The 25,815-nt window shown below is 47.9% G+C and overlaps 1 protein-coding gene and 1 pseudogene across 1 annotated transcript; one reads left to right on the top strand and one right to left on the bottom strand.

Moving 5' to 3' along the window:
- Window positions 1-6,645: 6,645 nt before the first annotated feature.
- Window positions 6,646-7,261, bottom strand: LOC123084357 (uncharacterized; the record flags this gene model as incomplete). The annotated part of the gene is made up of 4 exons (XM_044506002.1): window positions 6,646-6,756; window positions 6,844-6,901; window positions 7,068-7,135; window positions 7,208-7,261. Coding segments are annotated over 4 exons (291 nt in total), but the record flags the coding sequence as incomplete, so codon positions are not given.
- Window positions 7,262-21,742: 14,481 nt separating this feature from the next.
- On the top strand, window positions 21,743-21,878 carry LOC123088972 (uncharacterized; annotated as a pseudogene).
- Window positions 21,879-25,815: the final 3,937 nt, after the last annotated feature.

Genomic DNA, 25,815 nt, shown 5'->3' with positions numbered 1-25,815 from the left:
TGCGCGAGTGGTTGGGGCGGGTGAGGATGATCACACCATAACGGTGGCCCAACTGTGAACAGAACCAAACTTGGCTCACTATTTGGGACTGCTTGAAGTTTACGTCGTTAGAGCATCTCCAGCCGCGCCCCCAACAAGCCCAGGGCAATTTTTTCGTGCCGACGCAGGAAAAAAAAACCCGCAGTCGCGCCCCCAAGACGCCGAAATCCGCCTGCTTGACCCGTTTTTGGGCCCGGCGATCTCTGGCCGAACCTAGCGCACTGGGGGGGCACTTGGGGGCCCCGGCAGAAGGGAGAAGAGCGTCTGGGCCACCACTGTCAGGCGAAAACGAATCTTTGCATGCCCAGATTCGCCCCCGCACACGCACGCCCTCCTTCCGCATTGCCGATCCCGGCGCCGACCAACCCCCACCACCTCTAGGTAGGCCATTCCCCCGCCAGAAAAGAGAGGGTTCCGTCGTGGCATCCTCAACCCTGTTCCTGGGCGAGCTTTCCGGCGCTCTGACCGCGCAGGGCGGGATATCGGCGGCTGCGCTCTACCACGCCTGCCAGGTGTTCGACGATTTGTCCGCCCGGCGATTTACTCAGACAACAAGGAGGCACTCATGGCGCTGCAAGAGGAGGAAGCCGATGCCGACGTCCAGTACGAAGAGCATTTTAAGTACCTCGCCGCCCTGGTCGGCCTGCTCGTGAGCAATGCAAAGTCGCGGTGAGGTGGCTCGGCGCCAGGCCGGCTGAAGGCAAAGAACCGGCATCGACTGGAAGGCTATTGCTTGCTCTACTCTGACTACTTTACCGACGCTCCACTACAGGGCGACAAATTCGATCTGGGTGTTCGACGGCTACTTCAAGTGCAAGAAGGATTGGACTGGCACACTGGGATTCACCTCACTCCAGAAGTGCACGACAGTTATGAGGATGCTTGCATTCGGAGCTCCCGGTGATTCACTCGAAGACCAGGGGTGCATGGCTGAGTCCACGACCATTGAATGTTTCTTCAAGTTCTGCAGGGCAGCGTGGCAGTGTTTGGACCACAATACTTGCGATCACCCAATGCTGAAGACACTGCTCGGATCCTAGCACATAATGCAGCAAGAGAATTTCCTGGGATGCTTGGAAGCATTGATTTCATGCATTGAAAATGGAAAAACTGTCCATTTGTTTGACAGGGGATGTACAAAGGTGCCAAAGGCGGTTGCAGTGTGGCACTTGAGGCAGTGGCCACACACGACCTATGGATTTGGCACTCGTTCTTTGGTATGCCAGGAATTCACAACGACATCAACATACTGCAGTGCTCCCCTGTCTTTGCTAAGCTTGTTGAAGGTCATTCTCCTCAGATGAACTCCTAGGTCAATGGGCGACACTACAACAAGGGATACTACCTAGCAGATGGCATCAATCCGAGATGGTCCATATTTGTGAAGACTATCTCAAACCCTGTGCCAGGAGGCAAGTACTGTCACTTTGCGAAGGTTCAGGAGGCTTGTAGGAAGGATGTAAAGGATGTAGAGCGGGCATTTGGTACCCATCTCAGACCTGGTCAAAAGATCAAATGTGGAAGATCATGACTTGTTGTGTAATCTTGCACAACATGGTCATTGAGAGCGAGCAGGAAAAGCCAGTGTTTGACACTGAACCATATTACAGGCAGGGTCCTCTTACCCAAGTTGATCACCACCTACCGGCAACCTGGACGACCTTCCTCTATATGCGTTAGCAGATCCGAGACCCACTGGTGGATCAACAACTGCAGCAGGATGTGGTGGAGCAACTATTGAGGCTCAAGGGCAATGCCTAGCTCGATGTGTGATGAAATATGAGTTTTAATTTGTTGAACTATATAATTTGTACTGAACTGTTTGTTGTTGAACCATTTGATTTCTATTGATTTTCTGTGATGAACTATGCGATAAAAAATAGCTTCTCTTGAATTTGCGCCAAAGCACGACGAATATGGGCCGATTTGCACCGATAGCGGACTAATTTTGCATCGAAAGTGGGCTGAAAAGTGGGCAAATTTGCGGCAAAATTGGCCGATATCGGCGCCTGGGGGCGCCAGCTGGGAACCCAATCGCCCCCAAGCCGATTTTAGCGCTGGTTCGCCCCCAGGCGGCGATTTTTCCAGTCCCCTGGGAGGGGCGAACGGCTGGAGATGCTCTTAAGACTCATAAAGGATGGGCACCCGATCTGTTTTCTGAACTACGGGGGGCAGCCAAGTAGTGGCCAACTCCTTACGAGCCAATGTTTTATTTCTCCGCGACTTGGATGTCATGGAAATGATTAAATACTTCTAAAATTAGGCTTCAAATTCAGTTTATACACACACACACACACACTTGATTTTCGATTAAAAAGCATACTAGGATCACATATAATGCAGTGTAATGTAAAGATTTTTTTCATGGATGTGCGTGTTTAACACGGTCTGTCCATATCATGGAGCGTGTAGATTGCCCACTGATTCTTGAGTCTTGTGTTGAGCTTATCAAAGCACTACCCTTCGCAGAACATGACTATTAAGGTGAAAGCACGGATCTAAGGTCCGCCACTCGTGTGGTGTGATGTACGCCAAAGTCCTAAATGCGCGTGTGACGACAACTTTACCCAAGGGAACTAGGTTGTACAGCTGTTCGTGTGATCTTGCGGTGCCCTTTGCGTACAGAGGTAGAAGCTCCGGGTAATAGTGGCCAATGGGCAATTTGATGGACCTTGGCACAATAGGATTGAACATTTTGAAGTGGTTCGACCGCCTATAAGTGTTTTTTAAACCCTTGGGCGTATAAGTCATCATCGCAAAGAGCAGTGGTGGCTGTCCACCCAGGTACATTGTCCACCATGTTAAACATAATAAAACGGTTGGGTTGGCCCTTGAAAACATCCAGCCTAGGGGCAAGAAACCTGCGCAATAGTGGGTTGCGACTGTAGGACAATAACTGCCTAGATATTTCAGTTCCCTCCAATATCTCAACTTGCAGTCACATCACATAACAAAAATTATATTATAGATATGATACCCAGATCATCAATATGATGGTTGGTACATGAACTTGAATTTTAAATTCTTGGCTAAATAAGCAGAGGGCTGGATAGTGCAAACATGAGTGGATATGGTGAAATATGAGAGGGTATATATTGAGCTCAATACCGCTGAAGAAACTTGGGAAGCATGCCACAAGTATGACACCAAATAACATGTACAACTCATGAGCTATACTGCTAATTGGATTATTACTTATGACTCAAAATCTATCATCAGTGTAGCATGTGCCAGGATTTGTCCGTGGTCTATCACAATATCTGGATGATCATTCTTAGACTTGATTTTATATATACTCCCTCAGTCCTGAATTTCTTGTCACAAAAAAGGGTAGAAATTGGTGTATCTAGAGCTAAAAATACATCTATATACATCCATTTCTGTCGGGGATATACCCCGCGGTTTGACCCGGCCGGAGTGATAACCCGGCAGGAGTTAAGTCAGATGATAACCTGGCAGGAGTTAAGTCAGATGATAACCCAGCAGCAGTTAAGTCAGATGATAACCTGGCAGGAGTTAAGTCAGATGATAACCCGACAGGAGTTAAGTCAGATGATAACCCGGCAGACAGTCATAACCCAGCAGACAATCATAAACCGACACTAGTCATAACCCGACAGACAGAGTCGTCTGGGGTTAACAAGCCCGAGACGTTAAGAAGCCCAGGAAGAGAAGTCAAAATAGTTTAAGTCTTAGTACGAGTTTGACTCTACATGTAACCCGCCCCTTCAACATATATAAGGAGGGGCAGGTCACCCCAAGAGGGAGAGAGAAACCTTAGGGTTAGGCATAATTGGTAGATCCAGTCATAACTGGGAGATCCGGTTTACAGCGACTCCCTCACGATGATAATGAGACCTAGCCACAAACAACATGTAGGGTTGTTACCGGATGATGTTTCTCGGGGCCCGAAGCTGTCTAAATCTTTGTCTTGTGTTGCGTTCTCTCAATTCCACTCAACCCCTCTCAAGCTACCACATAGATGCGTTGGCCTCACGACTAAGTCCTCACACTAGGACATCTGACGGGTTAATTCCACGACAATTTCTGCAACAAGTAATTCGGGACGGAGCGAGTAGTAAGTTGTACATAGTGCAAAACTATCATACTTATCAAAATAATAATTTGCGGTGTGGGCCATATGGCTCGCACTTTGTGCGGCTAGTTTTATCTTGTATTACCATATACTCCCGTTGTTCCTAAATATATAAGGTTTTGGCAATTCAAATTATTTGTTGATAATTTTGTCATGTCACCCCCCCCCCCCAATTATTTGTTGATCTTACTTGTTATAAGATTACAACTTCACAGTATAATGTTGGACTCGAGTATTGCCTAACCTCTATTTCCCTTTTCCTATAAAACATTCAGCATTATTCACTGTAATTTATGGAGCTCGTCTCTTCAAAGTATTTCTAGTTTCTCTACAAAAGAAGTATTTCTAGCTTCTCTCTGCAAAAAAATAAGTATTTCTAATTTCTACTCCATTCGTTCCAAAATATATGACCCGTTAGAGATTCTAATACAGAGTACATACAAAGAAAAATATGTGAATCTACACTCTAAAATGCATCTATATACATCTATATGTAGTTTGTATTGAAATCTCTGAAAGGTCTTATATTTAAAAACGGAGGGAATACTACCTTATTTGCCTATGTATGATTTCATACATTACATATGTCTTCCTTTGCATCATAAATCCAACATGTTCCCCATGCTACAAAATTTCATCTCCACATGGTTTTGCACCACCATAAAAAATCTCAAGGGTGACATTTGACGGTACTCGAGAATACTTGGCCTGGTTCTTCCTTCTCTACCATATAACCCCAGGTCGCCATCTATAGCAAGTGGATGAATACAACTTTTACACTGCATTTGGGACTCAGCAGTTTAATGTAAAGAATATATTCCAATTTCATACTATATATCGACACTTCAGAGATTTTGGTACTGAGGATAGAGTGAATATGTTGCCCTTAGGTATTCTACGATCTCGGTGCTTTCGAACATCTTGACCCCTGTATTAGGATCCTCGATATAAGGCGCCTGCAAAGACAATATGATAAATGTCACACACTACTAGGCCATGTGAATGCAAAGGTTTAGCAACAGCATGTTCACAAGGTTCCAGACCTGGAAAAGGCCATTTTTCTTTCAAATACTCATTTTCTCTTTCAACTAAATTTAACCTCTCGACAATAGGGTCGGTTGGAATTTCCGGTTCCCATACCTCATAGATAAAAATATCTATGTCAACTTGATGGGCACAATTTGTCATAAACACAAAATGCAAAAAATAGTTTTAAAAGGGAATATACCACATCCGAATCATAACACGGACGAGGGCCGACGGGGACGGATATCAAAACCATGGCACTATGTATAACAAACAATGTACGGGTAAGATAATTATACAATTAACTATATATCTAAATCACACAAACATGATTTTTTTTATATAAAAAACATAAGAACAAGAGACTCACCACAAGGTGGTGCGGGCGACGGGTTGGTGCGGACGATCGATGGTGGTTACGACGGAGACGGGAAGGCACTAAGTAAACCACACCTACATATGCAAACTAAGAGTTATTTTAAGATCAAATTGCATATAAATCAAATAAACTACCACATATATAATTCCTCCCAAATTACTAAAACCCACAAATTAATCACTATATAAAGCATTGCAAGAGCTAATCTAGCAATGAGAGATGAGAGGACAAAGTTGCTAACCTTTGTGATCACTTGAATGGATGGGAGCCTTCAAATCTTGACAAAATTTGGGCAAAATGTGTGATGGAGCTCGAGGGGAAGAGAGGAAGAACAGAGAGGAGGAGAGGGGAAAGGGGGGAAGAACAGAGCGAGCTGGACGAAGGGTTTGTATGTAGGATGACCTTTAGTACCAATTCGTGGCACGAACCGGTACTAAAGGTGCTGGAGGGGCCCCAATCTGACAACATCCTGTCACCACTCTCTTTAGTACCGGTTCGTGGCACGAACCGGTGCTAAAGGTTCTCCACGAACCGATATTAATGATCTCCGTCCCCCTAGCCGTTGGAACCATCACTAATGGTCACATTAGTGTAGGTTCTGATACAAACCGGGACTAATGTGCTTCACATTAGGCCCTTTTTCTACTAGTGTTCGTTCCTAAATATATGACCTTTTAGAGATTCTAATACAAACTACATATGAAGCAAAATGTGTGAATCTACACTCTAAAATGCATCTATATACATCTATATGTAGTTTGTATTGAAATCTCTGAAAGGTCTTATATTTAAAAACGAAGGGAATACTACCTTATTTGCCTATGTATGATTTCACACGTTACATATGTCTTCCTTTGCATCATAAATCCAACATGTTCCCCATGCTACAAAATTTCATCTCCACATGGTTTTGCACCACCATAAAAAATCTCAAGGGTGACATTTGACGGTACTCGAGAATACTTGGCCTGGTTCTTCCTTCTCTACCATATAACCCCAGGTCGCCATCTATAGCAAGTGGATGAATACAACTTTTACACTGCATTTGGGACTCAGCAGTTTAATGTAAAGAATATATTCTAATTTCATACTATATATCGACACTTCAGAGAATTTGGTACTGAGGATAGAGTGAATATGTTGCCCTTAGGTATTCTACGATCTCAGCGCTTTCGAACATCTTGACCCCTGTGTTAGGATCCTCGATATAAGGCCCCTGCAAACACAATATGGTAAATGTCACACACTACTAGGCCATGCGAATGCAAAGGTTTAGCAACAGCATGTTCACAAGGTTCCAGACCTGGTAAAGGCCATTTTTCTTGAAAATTTCCTGTCGCTTGGGCCTGCCACGAGCACAACTGCTGCAAAAAAGGAAAAGTTAATTCCAATGTTTGTTGATGCTACAAAGATGTATTTTGTCAACAAGATACTGCACTTATGGCATATATAAATAGTATATGTTATGATGGCAGAGTATTTAGCTATCACTTACAGATGTGTCGTGAAGTTTCCAGTATCAAATACCTGTGTAGCAAGTGTGGCAACTCCAATTCAACAAGGGCCTCTCGTGCTATTTTACAGAAAGGAGATCCCTGGCGACAAAACATGTACTGGTCAGGTTCTAGGACTCGTACCACACGAAAACAAAAGGAATAGAATTAGACCTCGTACGCCCAGATCTCTATCGGTTGGGTTGGAAGCTTTGAAACAGTGTAGGAAGATCAAGTTGGGAGATCCAGTCATAACTGGAAGATCCGGTTTACGGCGACTCCCTCATGATGATAATGAGACCTAGCCACAAACAAACTGTAGGGTTGTTACCGGATGATGTTTTCCGGGGCCCGAAGCTGTCTAAATCTTTGTCTTGTGTTGCGTTCTCTCGATTCTGCTCAACCTCTCTCAAGCTACCACATAGATGCGTTCGCCTCACGACTAAGTCCTCACACTAGGACATCTGACGTGTTAATTTCACAACAGTTGGCGTCCACTATGGGGCCCGCGCATGGTCGTGTTGAGTTCTTGGAGGGATCTTTCATAGGGATCGAGAGGTCACAGTTTTTCGGACGAAGAAGAGCCGGTTTGAAAGAATCTACATCAGCCTTGATTTCATCGGTCCAGATTCATTATCTATGAGGTTCAAGGGTCATGAAAACTGAGACTGCGATCTGTTTGCTCCCGCAAGTCGCCAAGTTAACACGGGGAGTCAACCTGAAATCAATCAAAGTTGTTGTTACTGTTTACCTCACATGAGTCGCCATGATCGGTTTGGGAATTCTACAATCTTCATGACCTGGAGAAAGGGCACGGACTCGGCGGCCACCTTCGATCCAAGTTGTCGCCTATGATTGTGCTAAACCGCCCGGCGCAAGCGGTTTGACCCGGTCCGGTTTAACCCGCCTATTGTTATCAGTTGCGGGCTTGGCCGACGCAGCCGTTCCTCCATCTGCTGATCCACTGCTCTACCCTCGGTGACACAGAAGGCATATCAACTTCGTCTATGTCCAAGTCAAACCACTACAAGACTCAAGACCTGGGGCCAACACGGCCTTGACCTGCTCGGCACCCGCGACTTTTGCTTCGCCCTCGGTTCTGCTTCGGACTGCCACAAGTCCCCACGGTTTCGGAGTGCCTTGGCCTTGCGCGACGGCCTCAATCGCGACTCTGCCTTAACTCGCCAGGCTGCTCACCTCGCCGGACAGTGAGCCGCCGTTCCTCTTTCCCTTTGTGTGGAGTCGCCATCGAAGCGCTGCTACATCCATGGCCTCGCTGCGCCTCAAGTCGTCACTTTTACTACAACCGCCGATCATCAAATCTCCTATACACTACTCGCCACAAACCGGCTCGCATCGACTGCGTGACAAGACGTCGTTGCTGCGCCGGAGCTCTGGGGCTCGATGACCCGCCCGCCGCCGTTCGCCCGTGGGCTCCAACTGCTGAATCGTCAAGTTGCCATCGGCCCTGCTTCTCCCGCGCTGACCTCCGCGACTCAGGGTGGACGACACGAGCAAGCTTTTCGGCCCACTCGTGGCCCGTTCAGGACCGGACCGTACGGTCCAGGACCGGTAGAAAATCTAGTCGGTCCGGGCTGCAATTTTCGGCCCGAGAAACTGTCGGTCTGGTCCGGTCTTTAACCGAGCCGCTCGGTCGGACCGAGAAAACGTAGTCACCACTGCTGCCGTGCCTCGTCGTCGTGGCCACCGGCAGCCGCCGTGTGAACCATCATCTCCCCGAGCTTCCTCTCTCATCCCTTCCTCACTTTCCAGTGCGCCATAGCCTCTTGGTGCCACTCGCCATCGCTGCCGTGCGTGCACCTGCGCTGATCTGAAGTTCTCGACCACGGAGTCGACCAGTGGCGGAGGTAGAGGGTGGAAAGAGTGGGCCACGGCCCACCCTGGGATTTTTTGAATAGCTTTATAGCATAGGAAAAAAAATGTAAAAAAATATTAAGAAAAAATATTTTATATGAACAGTTTTATTGTTGGCCCACCCTGATCCATTGGTCTAGATCCGCTACTGGAGTCGACCCCAAACTTGGCACCAATCCTGCCATGGCGACATCAGGTACAACCGGTTACCAACTGCCCCAGGTATGAAAACGCGTCGCCGGCACAACCAGGAATAACTGGACATGAGCCGAACGTTCTGAGGGTGAAGCCACCGCTGCTGTTCGAGGAGTCCCTCTGTGCTCGTGGGATTTCTCACGCACTTCAGTTTCATCAGTTTCGTCAGTTTCATCAGTGTAAGAAGGAGCAATAGGAGAGAAGCAGGTCGTATGTTCATGTATCTGTGAGAGTTACAAATGTACAGAGAAGAGGAGGATGCAGGTGCGGCTACTACGCTAACAAACTCCGTAACAAACTCATCTAGATAAGCTCGTGCGATCATGCACTAGAGACTAGGACTGGTAGTTACAGAGAGAGAGAGAGCTACGTTCGTTCAGTTTCAACAGGTTCAGAAAATTCAATTTGTTGGTTTCGCCCAAGTTTCACTTGTTAGCTAATTTCTCGCGCACGTCGTCCACTTCGTCCCATCAGCCATGCACGTACCCCACCTCGCCGCTGCACTCGCACACATCGACGCCGGTAGTTGTTGGCCGGTCCATTCGGTCCAGTCGGTCTGGCTCGGGCTTCGTCAGCATCGGTCCGGTCCCCCAAAACAGGACCGCTCGCCTCCACGGTCCGGTCCGGTCCGGCCCGCCGGTGGCCGGTCCAAACGACGACTCGGACCGAGACCGGACCGGCCCGGATCGTGTCCACCCTGACACAATACTAGGCCATGCGAATGCAAAGGTTTAGCAACAGCATGTTCACAAGTTTCCAGACCTGAAAAAGGCCATGTTTGTTGAAAATTTCCTGTCGCTTGGGGCTGCCACGAGCACAACTGCAGCAAAAAAGGAAAAGTTAATTCCAATGTTTGTTGATGCTACAAAGATGTATTTTGTCAACAAGATACTGCACTTATGGCATATATAAAAAGTAGATCCTATGATGGCTGAGTATTTAGCTATCACTTACAGATGTGTCGTGAAGTTTCCAGTATCAAATACATGTGTAGCAAGTGTGGCAACTCCAATTCAACAAGGACCTCTCGTGCTAATTTACAGAAAGGAGATCCCTGGCGACAAAACATGTACTGGTCAGGTTCTAGGACTCGTACCACACGAAAACAAAAAGCATAGGATTACACCTCGTACACCCAGATCTCTATCGGCTGGGTTGGAAGCTTTGAAACAGTGTAGGAAGATCATGCTTGTTTGTCAGATATGATTCAGATATTACATTAGAAAGGAACATAACATTTTTTACAGCAACGACACATACCACCTTTCCGCAAAAAAAACGACACATATCACCTACGAAACCACAGAATTGGTGAGGAAATTCTTGCATACCATATAACGGAATTGTTTGTCCCCTCCCGTTTCAAAAACTGTTGGATGAAATGTTGGCCTCTCTGACCTGAAAATTTTAAATGGCAATCGTAAACACCAAGATTGTCCATGCATGAAAATAGTCAGCTAAAAAATGCAGTTTTGGCAAACATAAAGGATATTCACCATTCAACAAAATGGCCAGCTGAAGGTTACACCACTCTGCTTGGAAAGCATTTGTGACCCGCTCCCCGCTCCTAGGGTTCCCCCGCCGCCGCCGGCGGCCGGAGCCCGCCGGAGCCGCCAGCCTCTTCCCCCTCTCGTTTCCCTTCTCCTCCCCCCCTCCATTCCCCGTACTCCTGCACCGCCTCCCAGAGCGTGGCGGCCGGGGGACCTTCACTAGTGCCCCTCCAGATCTCCCCCGCGCCACTCCTCCCCCCCCCCCCCCCGCCGCCGGTCCTCGTCCATGTGGGGCTGGCGGCGATGGGCATGCATCTCCCCACGCGCGACCCTCCCCTGCTCGGGCAGTGATGGCCGGTGGCGGTGCGCCTCGGCCAGCTTCGGTGCTGCCCGTCGGTGGTGATGTCGCGGGCCGCGGTGGTGCTCGACACGGCGGTGCGGCCATTAGCCGTGGGGCGGCGGTGGGCCTGGCGGTGCCCAACCAGCCCAGATCTGGGCCATTTTGGGCCTCATCCGGGTTGGGTGGGCCGGTGGCTCGGCGTTCGGCGTCATTCCCTGGTGGCGTGGTGGCGGCGGTCTCGGGCGGTGAGGGCTTCGTCGGTCGGCGCACTGCAGCTTGGTGACAGGACTGTCCGGTTCCAAGTGTACCCGGCCGGGCATTCGGTGCCCTGCAAATCGTTGTCGCTGCGTCCGGTCGGCCCCGCCGAGGCGGTGGAGGCTGTCCCTCCCTCCAGTCGCGGTGTGGTCACTCCCGTGGCCGTTGTTCCCTTTCGATCCCCAGGTCTCGTGTTGGCAGCTCTAGTGAGGCGGCAAGGATTCCCCGGTAATCGTGGTGGCACACACTACTAGGGAAAAGCCTATACACAGAATCTTAGCAGCAGCGCGGCTCAAAAAGGAGCGCTGCTGCTAATTAGTAGTAGCGCGTGTGCGGGAAACTCGCTACTGACAAGTTTTTAGCAGTAGCGCGCTCGGTGTAAACCGCGCTGCTACAAATATCGACCGGCGGGTGTCCACCAAACTCCATTTAGCAGCAGCGCGGTGCCGCGAGCCGCGCCACTGCTACGGATGTAGTAGTAGCGCGCTTTTTCTGAGGTCGCTGCTGCTAAATTTCAAATTGGCACACTTTTTGGTCCCGGTTAGCAGTAGCGCCGTTGCCCAAAGCGCGCTGGTGCTACTTCCTTAGCAGCAGTGCATTTTAACTCCCGCGCTACTGCTAATCCGCACCAACCCACCACCTTTTCCCCACCCATCCCTCCCCCTCCCCCTCCTCTCTTCCCTTTCCCCTACCTCCCACATGCTCCCACTCTCACTCTTCTTCTTCCTCAATACTTCTCCCCCATTACTCTCTCTCTTCTATCTACCTTTCTCTCTCTTCATTACTCCTACCTAACTACACCACCTCCATTAATGCATCTCCTTTCTCTTTTTCCTTCCCCTCCACTAGTTGAAGTTGTCTCCTCCCAAATTAGGTAGCTAGGTAGATGTAGGATTTAGTTCAGTGACCTATTTGCCCCCTAACTAGATCTATCTTTGTCAAGAAGAGCTTTGTGTACTTTTGATCTCCCTACAACATCATCTCCACCGTGTGCTCGATCTCGAGATAGAGGTGATGAAAATTTCATGCTTTTGCAAAATGGAAATATGTTTATGTGTGTGTGATATGTTTGTGGAAATTGTGTGTGTGGCATGAGTTGACGCCAAATTGTGCTTTTGAGTTGCCTATGTTTTGCCGAAATGTCGATTTATTTCCGTTTCGACGAATTCCGGGCAAACTCTAGATCCATATATGTCCTATTTTTAGGGAAGGTCATGCCGAATTTTTGTATGACTTTGATGCATGCACGCATTTTTATAATCAATTTGTTTTATTATTACCGTGCAGACGTTCATGATGGTCAGTGAAACGATGGTGGACAGGTGGTTGCGGTCGGCGGTGCAGGACATGAAAGAAAATAACCTGACAGAGGTTTTATGTCCGTGTCGAAAATGCAAAGGAATAGTTTGGCTCGCAACACTGATGAACATGCCGGATAAGACCAAGGATGGGCCGAACGCAAGAAAAGACTTGCAAGATTTGAAAATCAGGGAAGATCTGCAGATGCCGCCCCGTAAAATGTCAGACGAGACAGAGACGGAGACAGAGGCACGGGAGAAGAAGGGCAAGAAAATAAAGAAAGAGGATTATTGCCCCCCTTCTTGCTTCACCTTAAGTCAGGCTGAGATCAATCAATTCTTTAAGTGCCTTACCGGAGTCAAAGTTAGTTCCGGTTACTGTGGCAAGATAAGAAAATATCTAGACACGGACAAGAAAAGGTTCAGCGGGAGGAAGTCTCATGATTGTCATGTGATGATGACGCAGATACTACCTATTGCTCTTAGAGGGATAATGGACAAGCACGTCCATGACACGCTTATTGGCCTCTGCAACTTTTTCGACGTCATCTCTCGAAAGTCGATCAGTTTGAAGCAGCTCCAAAGGCTACAGGAAGAGATCGTTGTGATACTGAATGAGCTTGAGATGTACTTCCCGCCCGCGTTCTTTGACGTGATGGTGCATCTGTGTGTCCATATTGTGGATGACATAATAGACCTGGGGCCGTCATTCCTGCACAACATGATGCCGTTTGAGAGGATGAATGGGATCATCAAAGGATTCGTTCGTAACATGTCCCGTCCGGATGGAAGCATCGTCGAGGGCTATTTGACACAAGAGTGCATCTCTTTCTGTGAGAATTTTCTATATGGCGCAGACCAGCCTCCTGGTGTTAGTGTTGGTTTGCCCGTTAACAAGCACGATGGGAGGCTCGAAGGAGATGGTCATTGCAACGGTCGTAGGGAACTGCACGTGGCATACTCAGATCGACGCAGCGACTTTGACAGAGCAAACTTGGTAGTGCTACAACACCTAGATGAGGTAGATCCTTTCGTGGCACTGCACAAAGAAATTATCGCAAAGAAGTATCATGACCGGGGGTATGTAGGACGAACGCCGAAGTTACTAGAGAGCACAACTCCACTTTCCTGCATTGGTTCAAAGAGCATATTATTGCTAATCCACCGGAGGAGGGCTCTATGGACGGATTTCTCATATACGCCTTAGCACATGCCCCCTCGCCGAACCTCGTAACCTATCAGGCATAAGATATCAACGGATACACGTTCTACACGGAGGCCAAAGATATGGACAGTGATGATCAGAACTCAGGGGTGACGATGGGATGCATGACCGGCAGCGACAACGGCGCAACTAAATGATTTTATGGAAGGGTCGAGGAGATCTAGGAGCTTGACTACTCTGGACTACACAACACGACGATGTTTCGTGTCAGACGGGCAAAGAATGTCGAAAGAGAAAACCGGATTTTCACTACCATGAGTATACCCGACGCCAAGAGCGCTACCGTGAACGCTATCGCAAAAAACGAGCCATGGGTACACGCTAAGCACGTGACACAATGCTTCTTCATAACCGACCCATGCAATCCCAGTCGTGTTGTCGTGAGGAGAGGCAAAAGGAAAATCATTGGAGTGGATGGAGTCGCCAACGAGAAAGACTATGATCAGTGCGGCAACCCAATGAGGGAAGATGACGATGATGATGAAGTATACATCAAAAGAAGAATCAATACTACATTACCTAAGAAAAATCGTACTCCACGGAAAAGGCAAAGTCACAATGAGGGGCTCAATTATTCTTCGACGAACAAGAAGGGAAAGAAGCTGACTCAAAAACGAAAACGTCAGCGCTGAGGAACCGTATGTTATTGGTCAAATGATGTAATATATATATATATATATATATATATATATATATATATATATATATATATATATATATATATATATATATATATATGTTCCTATTTTGTATACACACTTAGCCATTATTATGCATGGGTCCAATGATGTAATATATATGTTTCTATTTTGCATACATATTTAACCGTCAAATGATGCAATATATATCGCCCTCCCTTCGTTCACTGCTCTCGGGAAATAAAAGTGGGAGAAAATAAAGGAAAAGAAAAAGGAAAACTGGCAGTAGTAGTAGCGCATTTCGTATAAACCGCTACAGCTACTGAAGGTAGTAGTAACGCATTTCGTATAAACCGCTACAGCTACTGAAGGTAGTAGCAACGCGTTTTGTCCAAATGCACTGCTGCTACGTCCACTTAACCCAAAATTCTCACTATCCCTGCTTCATCCCGCCTTTCCCCCCCAAATCCCCACTCTCTCTTCCCCCCTCGCTCGCCCCCGACCCCGGCGCCGGCGCTCGCCCCCGACCCCGGCGCTCGCCCCCAACCCGGCCCTCGCCCCCGACCCCGACCCCGGCGCTCACCCCCGACCCGGCCCTCGCCCCCGACCCCGGCGCCGGTGCTCGCCCCCGACCCAGGCGCTCGCCCCCGACCCCGGCGCACTCGCCCCCGACCCGTCGACCCTCGCCTCCCTCCTCTGCTTCCTCCCATCCCAACCTCGGCCGTCGACGGGCCTACCTCCTCGCCCCTGCACCCTCTGTAACCCCCCCCCCCTCTCCTCTCTGCTAGGGTTCTTCGGTTAATTTAGCTAGGTTTTAGTTAGGGCAGTATGTTAATTAGGTTATTTATTTAGTTATGAATTTAGCTAGGTTTCAAAATTAGCTGAATTTCTATTTAAATTTGAACTGGACATGTGATATGTGGATATGTCATGTTTTGGACATGTCGTGTTTGGAAAATGATCCGACTGGAATGTTGATTCATTTCCGTTCCGGTGAATTTCAGGCGCTCGATATGTCCCATTTTTAGCAAAGGTCATGCCGAAATTTCCCGTGAATAAAGGCATGATTTGTGCTACATAGTTGGCATATTGAGTGCTGGCACATAGATTTCTTTTTATGTCATTTCTCATTTATTCATACTTTTAGAAATAAATGAGGACACTTAATCATAGGAAACATGTCGAACAACGAAGAAACTGGGCCTTCTGACCAAGATGCAGACGAGATGGATTATGAGGGTGAACAAGAGTACCTCGACTATTTGACTGCTAAGCAAGGTTTGCAGGTCAGCCTCGATGATGGTACTGACACTGACATCGACAACAACGGCGCCGGCATCGATGGCGGCGCCGAGACCGGTGGGGCAGGTACCGGCGGGGAAGATACCGGCGGGGAAGGTACCGGCCCCGATGCCACTACCGAAAAGAGGAAGCATAAGAAGCAGAGGATAGGAAAACCTAACAAACTAGGGATTGGACAATGTGTGATCACAAAGATGGCACCTGGCAAGTTTGAGCCGTTAGAGCCGGAAGAACCTCGCAAGTGCTATGGGAACCAAGTAGGATGCATCCTACGGGAATGCGCAAGCATCAACGATGATGACTTAAGGAGTAAAGAACATTTGACGTAGTTGCTCCTAACGAATTGCACAAGAGATTCAAGTTCCCCGACCGGGATGATAACATAGAACAACCGTGGGATGATCCAAAGATGAAAAAGATTAACAATCATGCCATGGGCATGTTCAGCAATGATTTGGCCTCCTGGAAAGGGAGGGTGAAACGAGCTATTGGGGCTGATGAACCCCTGTCCAAGATTCTGGAGGAAAATCCGACACTTACGGAAGAGGAGTTCGAAAAGTTCAAGGAAACTTGCGCTACCGAGGCAGCCAAGGCTAAGGCTGCGAAATTCAAGATCCTTCAGCAAAGGAACACGGGGAAGCATCGCCTCAGAAGCCGTGGCTACCTCGTTAAAAGGCCCATATGGGATAAGGAGGACGTGGAACGTGAAGCCGCGGGTCTCCCAGACCCCTTCGCGAAGTTTGCCAACCCCTTGGAGCGTGACTTCATCAGGGCCCGCTACAAGTGGGACAAGGAGAAAAAGGTTTTTTACACGGACAAGATCACGAGGAAATTGATTAGACTACTGGAGAAGCAACACCAGCTTGCAGCCAAAAGCCCTACTTCTTCGATGAGGCCCAAGTGGGACACCCCTCTCAACCGGGCCTTGAACGAACTTAAGGGACTCCCTTTGGGCAAGCGACTGCAATATGGTCGTGTGCACGGCGCTGGAGACGGCGCCACGTGGAAGGTGTTTTACAACGAGGGCCCGGAGGCCAAGAAGCAGAAAAAGAAGTTTAGTCAGGCGGACATCGACGCGAAGGTGAAGCTTGCGGTCGAGAAAAAAGCAGCTGAGGACGCGAAAAAAGCAGCCGAGGACAAATATGAGTTGCTACAGCAGGCAGTTAATGCAGCTGAAACTTCCTGCAGAAATGATTTCGCTACTAACTTGGTTCCAGTTATCATCAACTGGACGAAGGAAAATCCAGACAAGACGGTACATGATTTCCCGTTGCCCAGTTTCGTCGGGAGCAACTCCATGAACAACAACACCATCGCACCATCACTTGCTCACGCAACCGGGCCTCCTCTCACACCCGCTCCCGCTCATAGCAGCCCGTCCTCAGTATCAGGCGCGTTAGGCGGGCCTTCGTCTTTGGCTGAGCTCGATGCCGTCACGGTAATTACATGTCGCACCAACATATATATATATATAATATTCCATTTTTGTTGCCTTTCGGTTGTTTTACGCCACAGACATATGTGTTTGCAGGCGAAAGAAACCCCGTGCACCATACTCTACTTGATCAAAGGCCAGAAGGTGGACGTGGGAAAGGGGATGATAATGGACCCCTCGCAACCCACGTTCCACAACCAGCCGATCCCCGCTGGGCACTTCGGGGTTAGCTTGACCAGTGTGAAATCGGGGCACGAGGATTTGCCTCCTCCAGTACAGCATGTGGGAGCGGACGACGAGACCCCGCCGCGGATTGGAAGCTGCAAGGGTTGGGTGCTGCTATGGCCGAAGAATCTTATTTGTCTGGAGCCGGCCGAGAGCACACCAATAACCACACATCAACAAGCATGTGCGGAGAACACCACCCTGCCTACGCAATTACCAGCTCCTGTAGTGCCGGGTGAGAGCGGCCGACGACATGATGAAGGGGGTGCAATAGTACTGGCTGATGTAATTTCTCCTGTAGAACAGAGAATGGATGATGAGACGGAGGTCGACCCTATGGATTTCCTCAATACAAACGCGTATGACTGTGACATAGATATGATGAGTCAACCATATGACGAATCGGGCTATCAGCTTGCTAATGAGGATATGGATGATATGCCCGGGCAGGGTCGTAGCAGGGATTGCAAAAAGTATCTCTTCATGAAATCCTCACAGGACATGCCTGAAGATGCTACATCTAGACACGGCCCGCTGAGGTGTTCTTCCTGCGGTTTGACCATATCTTTGAGATGTTTCTAACAAGGCGGCTCGATTTTACAATCGTCCGCCTTTTTGCGCTACATATGAGCTCCGTCATGAAGAGTGAAGAAGTCTAGCAAATCTGTGTGGCGGATCCGTACTACATGCACGAGTCTTTCTTGAGTCTCGGCGACTTTGAGCGTGAAACTGCTAGGGAGTACCTCCAAAACTTCATGGTACAGAATAAGGACCGGGAAATTGTCCTCGTGCCTTATCATCCAAAGTAAGTCAGTTCCGGACAACCCTTTCGTACATTTCAATCATTCCTTCTCTCTCATATGGGGAATAATTTCAGGTGTCTTTTCCCGCAGCAACGGGCATGCCGTCCTTATCGTTCTTTACCTCCAAGTCTCTTGCGCTGTGTATTTTGACCCTTCCAGAGACTACGAGAAAAAAGACTACACCCACATAATGAATATTCTAGATGATGCTCTCCAAGGCTTCAGCTTTAGAGGTGGCCACGTGCAGATTAGGAAACAAAGGAACAAGAAGATGGGTTTCGCGCATAAAACTAACTTCTCCTGCATCCATGTCCCAAAACCAAGCAAGAAGGATGGATTCTACATCGTCCATCTCATGATTCAGTTCAACACGGATCACCAAAAGCTTCGCATCAGAAGCAGAAATGATGATCATATCCACAAGTGGCTAGAATCTCATGGAGAAGCGGATTATAAACTTAGAGATGACTTCTTTCGCATCCAAAGTGACATTGCGACGATCATCATGAAAGAAGTCGTCGATGAGAAGGGGATGTTCCACCACGGCCCTATATCGCGAGCTGACGTACGAACTCGCATAGGCATGCAACGTATAGACCTCACACCGTTCAAGAAGCTAGGGTTCATCCTAGATGATATGGAAGGATGGAACTTCTAGTGATTTATGATACCGAAGATGATGATATGTGTCGGTTGAACTTGTATACTTTTTGTAGCGATGAAACTTTGTGATGTCCATGGTCCCTGCCGAACTTGCGTAACGCTACTTTGTTAGTTTGCGTACGATGACCTGCGTACCTCTAGTTAATTAATTTGCTACTGTATGTTGCATCTAGTTGCTAACCCTTTCTTTTTCGGTGTTGCTCTACTATATTTTGTTGCATATATATGATTGCACATCCTCTTCATGAACATGCATCTCTAACAAGTACCTAGTTTCTTGATGGCGAGATGGAATTGCTATGTCGTGTACAAAGGGAAGGTTCCGGGGGTGTACAACGAGTGGCATGAGCGTCAGGCGCAAGTGAATGGGTACACGGGCGCCAGCCATAAAGGCTTCAAAAGCAGACAAGAAGGAGAAGCTAGTTACTTGAGGTTCACGCTAGCGCGAGAGAGGACTCGTAACCTCCACCTCATGTACTGCATAGTTCCGCTCTCACTCATAGTGATAGCTCTTCTTGCATATACCTTTGTTTAGATGGATGACGTTGTTGTAGTTGCAAGTATTCGAGACTTGCATGTATCGCTATTTTCGAGATGATGACAAGATATCACTTTGTGTTGGATGATGATTATGATGAGACTATTTGTATGTATATGCTATGATTACATTTGTGGTCTCGCAGGCATTTGTATGTGTATCATGATGACATTTCTATGTGCTAAAGATTCTTCTATAAAGCCAGTTCAAATACAAAACAAATATGCCGGAAAAAAACAAAAAACTACTTAAATTAGCAGTAGCGAGTGTATAAAAGTTAGCAGCAGCACCGCGATAGCAGTAGCGCGTCCAGGCAAAGCGCGCTAGAGCTACTAGCAGTAGAGAGCTTCCACTAACCGCGCTGCTGCTACACTTGTGTAGCAGTAGTGCCGGTGAGCACGCGCTACTGCTATGTGTTAGCTGTAGCGCCTTATTAGTAGCGCCACTCCCCGCGCTACTGATACACCTAAAACCCGTGCTGCTGCTAGCCTTTTCCCTAGTAGTGCACGCTGGTGGGAGGGTGTTGGGGTGATGCATGTCGAAATGCCTGGGGTGGTGGTGGTGGTCGTGGATCGGGAGAAATCCATGTCGGCTTGTCCAGCACCGACGCGGTGACGCCTGCTGGCGGCATCGGTCCCTCCGAAGGGGCGTCGGGTGTATCCCTTCCCCACTACCCCCCGTGTACCGAGGGAAACCCTAGAACTTGTTCGGGCAACAACGACGATGCCGTCTCATCCCTTATTGAAGGTGTTGCTTGGTGCATGAGCTTCGGGATGCTGGGAGCATGGTGGTACTTCTTCGGAGGGTGCAGCGGTTGTTGGGTTTCCTTTCTCCATTGATCTGCCGATGTCGGCATTTATTTCTCTTCTTTTTTCTTCTTGTTTTTTCTTTTGGGCTTTGTTGTGTTGTGCCCCCAGCAAACTGTTGTCTGCTTTATATATAAAGCGGGGGGAAACCCTTTATCTTAAAATAGACAGCTGAAAGTTTTAGCCAGAATACACCAACAATTGAGGCAAAGAATAAATCAGAGGCAGTGAAAATTATCAGCCCTTGTGTTGCTCAATTTTAAACCCAGCTGGAAGAGGATCCAAGGGGAAGAACCCTACGGTAAAGTGGTCGGTGACGAGGCAGAAAGGAAAGGCGAGGGACGCGCAAACAATGCTGCCGAGCTGGTCCTCATTGACCGCGAAGCTCCTGGGCACCGGGGGCACCAACCCGGCTGGCGGTGAGAACTCCGGCGGCTCGTCGGAGGCGGAGGCGGAGTCAGGCTGCATGGTGACCTCAGGTTAGTTGACATGGTCCTCCAGGTGCCGGTTGTGGGTGCCATGCGCGAGGAGAGTAGAGGCGGGAAGCGGAGGCCGCGGCGACCATGCATCCGCCCGCGGCACGTGTTGCGGGAGGAGGAAGCTGCCGCAGGAGCGAGCGAGTGGACAGGAGCAGAGCGGGAAGGTATCTCCACGAACTCGGTTTAAATTCAGAAAGATTGTTGTTATTAAATTCAGAAAGATGGTCGTAATCAGTTCCGTGTCAATTTCAGAACTCATCGAAATAGCAGTTCTTTCCCATAATTTTCTGCATGATTGGCAATGTTTTGAGTGTTGGAATATTTGTATAGAGTTAGAGTTGTATAGAGAGAGAACTTATCCTATTTAAACTCTCCTCTCTATCTCTTCTTCTGTTCCAACTCTCTTTACAGATCGATCTATCGATCGTTTTCTTCTTGTAAGCCACGACATTGCCCATATAAATATAAGTGCAGCCCGAGCAAAGGGTTTAACGCTTCCCAACAATCTTACATGGTAATCAGAGCGACTTCTTCCTAAGATCAAAAGGATATCGCATCTAGACAAGCCTATCTTCAACCTATCGCCATGACTACTGCCTCCACCACCTCCAGCACCATGAGTGCTCTCGCCACGTCCCTTGCGTCCAACTCCACCTTCGCCCCTTCCTCATCCTCCACCGCATCCTTTACCACGTCCCTTGGATCAACCCCCAGGAGAAGCTTATGAGGAACAACTACCTCATGTGGAAGGCCATCGTGCTGCCTCAAATCAGAGGCGCATAGATGGGCCACCACCTTGATCCGGCGAGCCAGGCGCCACCGGAAACCCTTACCATCACCAAGGAAGGGAAGGAGGAGCAGATCGCCAATTTCGCCCGAGTTCTCTGGTATGCACAACAGCAACAGGTTCAGAGTTTTCTGATGGGTTCTCTATCTCGCGAGATTCTTGCACAGGTGGTTACCCTTCAGACACCGGCGGAGGTGTGGGCGGCAATCGAAGCTATGTTTGCTGCCCAAACCGAAGCACAGGCGATCAATACTCGAATGGAACTCACAAACCTCAAGAAGGGCAACATGTCCATGATAGAGTACTTAGCCAAGATCAAGATGCTCACGGATGAGATCGCCTGCACCGGAGCTGACATGTCCAGAGGCGAGATCGTCTCCCAAGTTCTGGCGGCCTTGACCTCGACTACAACCCGGTCGTGTCGGCGCTTGCTGTGTGGGTGGAACCCGTGACCGTTCAGGAGCTATACACGCAGCTTCTCAGTTTTGACGCACGCCTCAATCTTCTCCATGGGACGAACGTGCGCCAGTTTTCAGCTAACGCCGCCTCGCGTGGCCGTGGTACAGGCCATGGGCGCGATCAGGGGAGGAACCGCAGCAATAGCAGCGGTGGTGGCGGGCGCGGCCGCGGCAGCGGATCAGGTGCACGACACGGCGGGGGCGGCTACACCAACGCCAACGCTCCTGCCCGTTCTGGAGGGGGTGTCTTCAACAACAATCACACCTCCTCTGGTCCTTCCTCAAGCAACCGTGTTCGGTGCCAATTGTGCAAGAAACCAGGCCATGAGGTCATGGACTGTTGGCATCGTTATGATGAAGACTTTCTTCCTGACGCTCGTCATGTCGCCGCTGCGATCAGAGAGCAAGGAGGAGATGGCACGGTCTGGTACGCCGATTCAGGGGCCACTGATCATGTCACCAACGAGCTTGAAAAACTCTCCACGAGGGAGAGATACTTCGGCAATGATCAAATTCACACTGCAAGCGGTGGAGGTATGGATATTTGTCACATTGGTCAAGCATCTATTAATTCCCCTACTCTTAAACATGATCTTATTCTAAAATATGTTCTTCATGTTCCACAAGCCGACAAAAACCTAGCATCTATGTCTCGTTTATCTGCCGATAATAATGTTTTCTTTGAAACTCATCCAACATATTTTTTTCATTAAGGATCGGGCAACGAGGGAGCTCATTCACCACGCTAGATGCATTGGAGGCTTGTATCCCATGACATCCGAAGCACTTAGTCGAAAGCGTCGTCATCAAGTTTACTCCGTCATCAAGCCCTCCTTGGCGAGATGGCATCAAAGATTAGGACATCCTTCTTCGGTCATAGTCAAGCAAGTAGTGAATAAAGGCAATCTTCCATTGTCATCTAGTCAAAATATTGAGTCTGTTTGTGATGCTTGTCAGTGTGCAAAGAGTCATCAACTCCCTTATCCTAAGTCAAATAGTGTGTCTCGTGCTCCATTGGAACTTATTTTTAGTGATGTTTGGGGTCATGCAAGAGATTCTTTTGGAAGAAAAAATATTATGTTAGCTTTATTGATGACTTTAGCAAGTTCACTTGGATATATTTGCTTAAGTTTAAATCTGAAGTTCTTTCCATCTTCCAAGAATTTCAAAAACTTGTTCAGCGTCAATTTAACAGAAAGATTATTGCAGTCCAAAGTGACTGGGGAGGAGAGTATGAGAAACTCAACTCTTTCTTTCGTGACATTGGTATTAGTCATCATGTCTCTTGCCCTCATGCTCATCAGCAGAATGGCTCCGCCGAGCGTAAACATCGCCACATTGTCGAAGTAGGTCTATCCCTTCTAGCTCATGCATCCATGCCCTTAAAATATTGGGATGAAGCCTTTATTGCTGCCACTTATCTTATAAATCGTCTTCCCAGCAAAGTGATTGGTTATATTACTCCCTTGGAAAAATTGTTTCATCAAAAACCAGACTATAACTCTTTGAGAATTTTCGGGTGTGCTTGTTACCCTAATCTCCGTCCATATAATCATCACAAACTTGAGTTTCGTTCTACTCAATGTGTGTTTCTCGGTTATAGTAATCTTCACAAAGGATACAAGTGTCTTGAAATTTCTACTGGACGAATCTATATCTCTCGTGATGTTATATTTGATGAAACAATATTCCCTTTTGAAAAACTTCATCCAAATGCTGGAGCTCTACTTCGTGCAGAAATTGCACTTCTTCCGGAGTATATGTCTAGTCCAGATCACGGGGGTGAGTTAAGTGCTGATCATGTGACTAATCCTAAATAAAATATATTTTTTGATGATAAAAGTGCAGCTTCAGGGCGTGATTTTATGCAAAGGGATGCAGCCAAAGATGTCACGGGATCCCAGGAAGATTTGGGCGGCAGCAGAACAGGATCCGAGGAAAATCCCCTCGTCAGACTGGGCGCACGATCCCAGGCGATTCCCTCCGTGTCGCATGCGCCAGCCGATGACAGCCCAGGCAGCGTGGGCCAGTCTAGCCGAGCCGGCGCGGGCTCGTGCTGCTCCCCGAGCGCCACGCGCGCGGCTGATGGGCTGGTGGCCGACCAGGCGACAGGTGCGGGGCCCAGCACCAACGTCTCGCCCCGCGCATCCGAGGAGACAGCCAGCGAGGGTGACACGCGGCACGGCTCCAGTGGAGCGCTGATCGCGAGGGAGATCCCTGGCGCCTCGGATCTGGAGCGATCTGGCACAGCTGATCCAGATCGGTCTGGCGCAGGGTCTGGCGCAGCGGATCCGGTTGGATCTTCTGTGGTTGCGAATTCTGCTGATGATTCTAATGCGCTAGGTATTTCACTTCGACACACGAGATCTCGGTCTGGTATTGTTAAGAAGAAGGAATACACTGATGGCACTATAAGGTATGATAAAATTAAACGTGCCTTTCTCACTAGTATGGGTGAACCAACTCATTTGCATGATGCACTTGCTAGTAAAGAATGGAAAAAGGCCATGGATGTTGAATATGAAGCACTTATGAAAAATAAAACTTGGCGGCTAGTACCAACAAAGAGCATAAATGTCATAGATTGCAAGTGGGTATACAAGATCAAGAGAAAATCTGATGGAAGCATAGACAGCTATAAGGCGAGGTTAGTTGCAAAAGGTTTCAAGCAGAGATTTGGTATTGACTATGATGATACTTTTAGTCCTGTTGTCAAAGCAGCTACTATTCGACTTGTGCTATCTGTTGCGGTTTCCAAGGGTTGGAGTTTAAGGCAGCTAGATGTTCAGAACGCGTTTCTTCATGGTATTCTGGAAGAAGAGGTTTTTATGCGGCAACCACCAGGTTACGAGAACAAAAGCTCACCTCATTTTGTTTGCAAGTTAGATAAGGCTTTATATGGTTTGAAACAGGCCCCAAGAGCCTGGTACTCAAGGTTGAGCACTCAGTTACAACAACTTGGGTTTACACCATCTAAGGCAGATACCTCATTGTTTTTCTATCAGAAAGGAAATGTCGTTATCTATGTTTTAGTATATGTTGATGACATTATTGTTGCTAGTTCAAGTTCAGATGCTACCACTTGTTTGCTTAAGGACTTAAAGATGGAGTTTTCTCTTAAGGATCTAGGAGATCTTCATTATTTCCTTGGCATAGAGGTCAAACAGATAAAAGATGGTATACTTCTTTCACAGGAGAAATATGCTCATGACATACTCAGGAGAGTAGGGCTGGAAAACTGCAAACCTGTAAGTACACCAATCTCAACTTCAGAGAAACTCACAGTTGATAGTGGAGAAGCACTTGGACCTGAGGATGCAACAAACTATAGAAGTGTTGTGGGTGCGTTACAATATTTGACTCTTACACGTCCTGATATTTCTTACTCTGTAAACAAAGTGTGTCAATATTTGCATGCACCTACTACCACTCATTGGACTACAGTTAAAAGAATTGTAAGGTATCTGAAGTTCTCAGAAGGACTTGGACTGAGAATTGTCAAGTCTTCGTCTATGCTTGTGACTGCTTACTCAGATGCAGATTGGGAAGGTTGTCCTGATGATAGGAGGTCTACAGGTGGATTTGCTGTTTTTCTGGGAACAAATCTTATATCATGGAGTGCAAGGAAACAGGCTACAGTTTCAAGGTCAAGTACTGAAGCAGAGTATAAGGCTCTAGCAAATGCCACAGCTGAAGTCATGTGGATTCAAACATTGCTTTATGAGCTTGGAATTAAGACTCCACAAGCTGCAAGATTATGGTGTGATAATATTGGTGCAACCTATCTTTCAGCTAATCCTGTTTTTCATGCACGCACCAAATATATTGAGGTTGATTTCCACTTCGCCAGAGAAAGAGTAGCTCGCAAACTGCCTGACATAAAGTTTATACCCACTGGTGATCAACTGGCTGATGGCTTTACAAAGCATCTCACTATGAGGAGGCTTGATGAGTTTAAGTTCAATCTCAA

This window comes from Triticum aestivum, chromosome 4A (genome assembly GCF_018294505.1).
Source record: "Triticum aestivum cultivar Chinese Spring chromosome 4A, IWGSC CS RefSeq v2.1, whole genome shotgun sequence".
NCBI lineage: Eukaryota > Viridiplantae > Streptophyta > Magnoliopsida > Poales > Poaceae > Triticum > Triticum aestivum.
Note: the sequence above shows the minus strand (reverse complement) of the source record. Positions and strands in the feature narration are given on the sequence as shown.